Consider the following 2,294-nt stretch of genomic DNA (forward strand, 5'->3'; position numbering starts at 1 on the left):
TTAATTTATTTGGTGAAAAAAAAATATTTGAGTTGGAATAAGTCAATAAAGAGCAAATACCGATTTTTATTTAATTTTTTTCTTAATATTAACATATTTGTGTGAATTTTGACAAACACATAATTTTATTTGTTAGTGGAAAATATATTAAATATTTTTTTTAAAAAAATTATAAAAAATTTATATGTAATTAAATAAATATAGAAGGGTATAATTATCTCTATATTAAAATAAAAGTGAATTGAATGTGTTTACGGCCGATTTATGCAAGAACGTGGCCTCGATCGCCTTTCGTATGTGAACTGAAAGGCTCAGTAAATGCAGTAAATGGCCCCGGCTGGGAGAAGACATCAGCATGACACTTTGTTCGGTACACACATTTTCTCTCTCATCAAAACCCTACTGCCCCCCCCTATCTCTCTCTAGATTCTTGTTCATGATAGCCCCTCTATTTATACCCCCCGTTCCTCTATCTAAAATGCCATCCCACCGCTCACTACAGAGTTGGCCGATTAACTAAAGATAATCTTAGATTGACAAAAAAACCTCACTACCAAACATGTCCCCTTCTCCTTCGACTCGATGGTGTCCCACCCCTGAGCAGCTCATGATACTGGAGGAACTGTACAGAAGAGGGTTGAGGACACCCAAAGCCTCCCAGATACAGAAGATCACTGCCCATCTCTCCTTTTATGGCAAGATTCAAGGCAAAAACGTGTTTTACTGGTTCCAGAATCACAAGGCCAGAGATAGGCAAAAGCTGAGGAAGAAACTCGCCAAGCAACTGCACCAACACCACCTGCTCCAACAGCAGCAACTTTACCACCACCACCAACAGCAACAACTTCACCCCCAAACGCAGTATAACACTCATACAATTCTTGATTTCCAGTCACCCAATTCACCCTTTCATCACTACTCCAGTATTTGCTACTCCGCACAAAATCTTCATGCACAGGTACATACATACATACATGATACATACTCATCATTCTTTTTCTTTCTCTGTAATTACTTAGAGTAGCTGGGATGCTCTTTTCAGATGAGGTGGTCGTTCAACGGGATAATATTCGATACGAAAAAGAATTTTTATTTAATAATTTAAATTTTTAGATGACGTGGTCGTTCGACCGACGAGTATATTCTGCTTCCGTGCTGGAAAAAGCAACAAGTGCCTAATGATTCTGTGTGAAGAGGACCAGTTACCTACACCTTTTGTCAAGTAAATCAGGAAAAAAACAGTTTACCAAGAAAACAGTAATGTAAAGCAGTACGAAACAAAATTCATTGCAAAAATCAGGTCTCGTACACGTCATTCAATAAGCGTTAGATACCTTACTAATCCATGCAGGATTCCACCAGGGAGATGCATGACACGTGCTTTATTCCATGTTGGGTCGTACTTAGCCTTTGATGTGCTTTTGAAAACTACCCACCAAACTCCTACCTTGTTAAACTAATTATGACATATTAAATATTAAATAATAATTGTCCTTACTCATGGTATACGAGTTCGAGCCTTCATTCCTTCTTAATCCAATGTTATCCCTTCTCTTAATCCAAGGGTCTTTGCTGACTAGTATTGTCCAAGAATGTCGACTTCTTACAAGATGTGTCGCTGCAGTTTTAGGGTATCTTCTATTGACTGAGAGATTGCATGTCTTAGGGTACTTGTTCATTTTGCTTGGGAACTGGCAACTATTGAAATGTCATTTATATAGGTACTGCAATTTTAGGTTATTATTTATTACATGTATTGGTTTATTTCATTACACAATCATATCTACCTCGGCGCACGCACTTATATGTGTGTCTATATATATATATATATTTATCCACTTGGTTACATGAAACTTCACATAAACTGCATATAGAGATAGATTAGATTTGTGACATGATAATTGTAATTCACTCTTTTTCAACTATACACTAATCAATAATATATTTTTTGTCATGTGATTAGATCAGATCTGAGCTAAAATTTTCTATATCCTGCATGTAGATATTTGTGAATGCTTATTCAAGATCTTGAGTATTATTTTTGAGAATCTCAACAGAACAAATAAAAAACACAACTCAAGAACTCATCTGCTCTCCTGAATTAATTGAGTTGTATGTGTGGTGATCGATAGGGTGGTGGAGTTTGTGAGGAGGTCCCAGAAGAAGTGATGAGGCAGACATGGAAGGCAGATCTTCCAAAAGATTTCTTGATGAGAACGTATGGCCATGATCCAGTGATGATTATGGACGTGGGTCCCACCTTCCCTTGCTGCAGGCCCAGTCCCAGGCCCCTT

The 2,294-nt window shown here is 37.4% G+C and overlaps 1 protein-coding gene across 1 annotated transcript; it reads left to right on the top strand.

Annotated features, from left to right (window-relative positions):
* On the top strand, positions 480 to 2,294 carry LOC105170355 (WUSCHEL-related homeobox 3-like; the record flags this gene model as incomplete). The annotated part of the gene is given in 2 exon segments (XM_011091086.1): positions 480 to 958; positions 2,133 to 2,294. Coding segments are annotated over 2 exon segments (561 nt in total), but the record flags the coding sequence as incomplete, so codon positions are not given.

This window comes from Sesamum indicum, linkage group LG9, assembly GCF_000512975.1.
Source record: "Sesamum indicum cultivar Zhongzhi No. 13 linkage group LG9, S_indicum_v1.0, whole genome shotgun sequence".
Lineage (NCBI taxonomy): Eukaryota > Viridiplantae > Streptophyta > Magnoliopsida > Lamiales > Pedaliaceae > Sesamum > Sesamum indicum.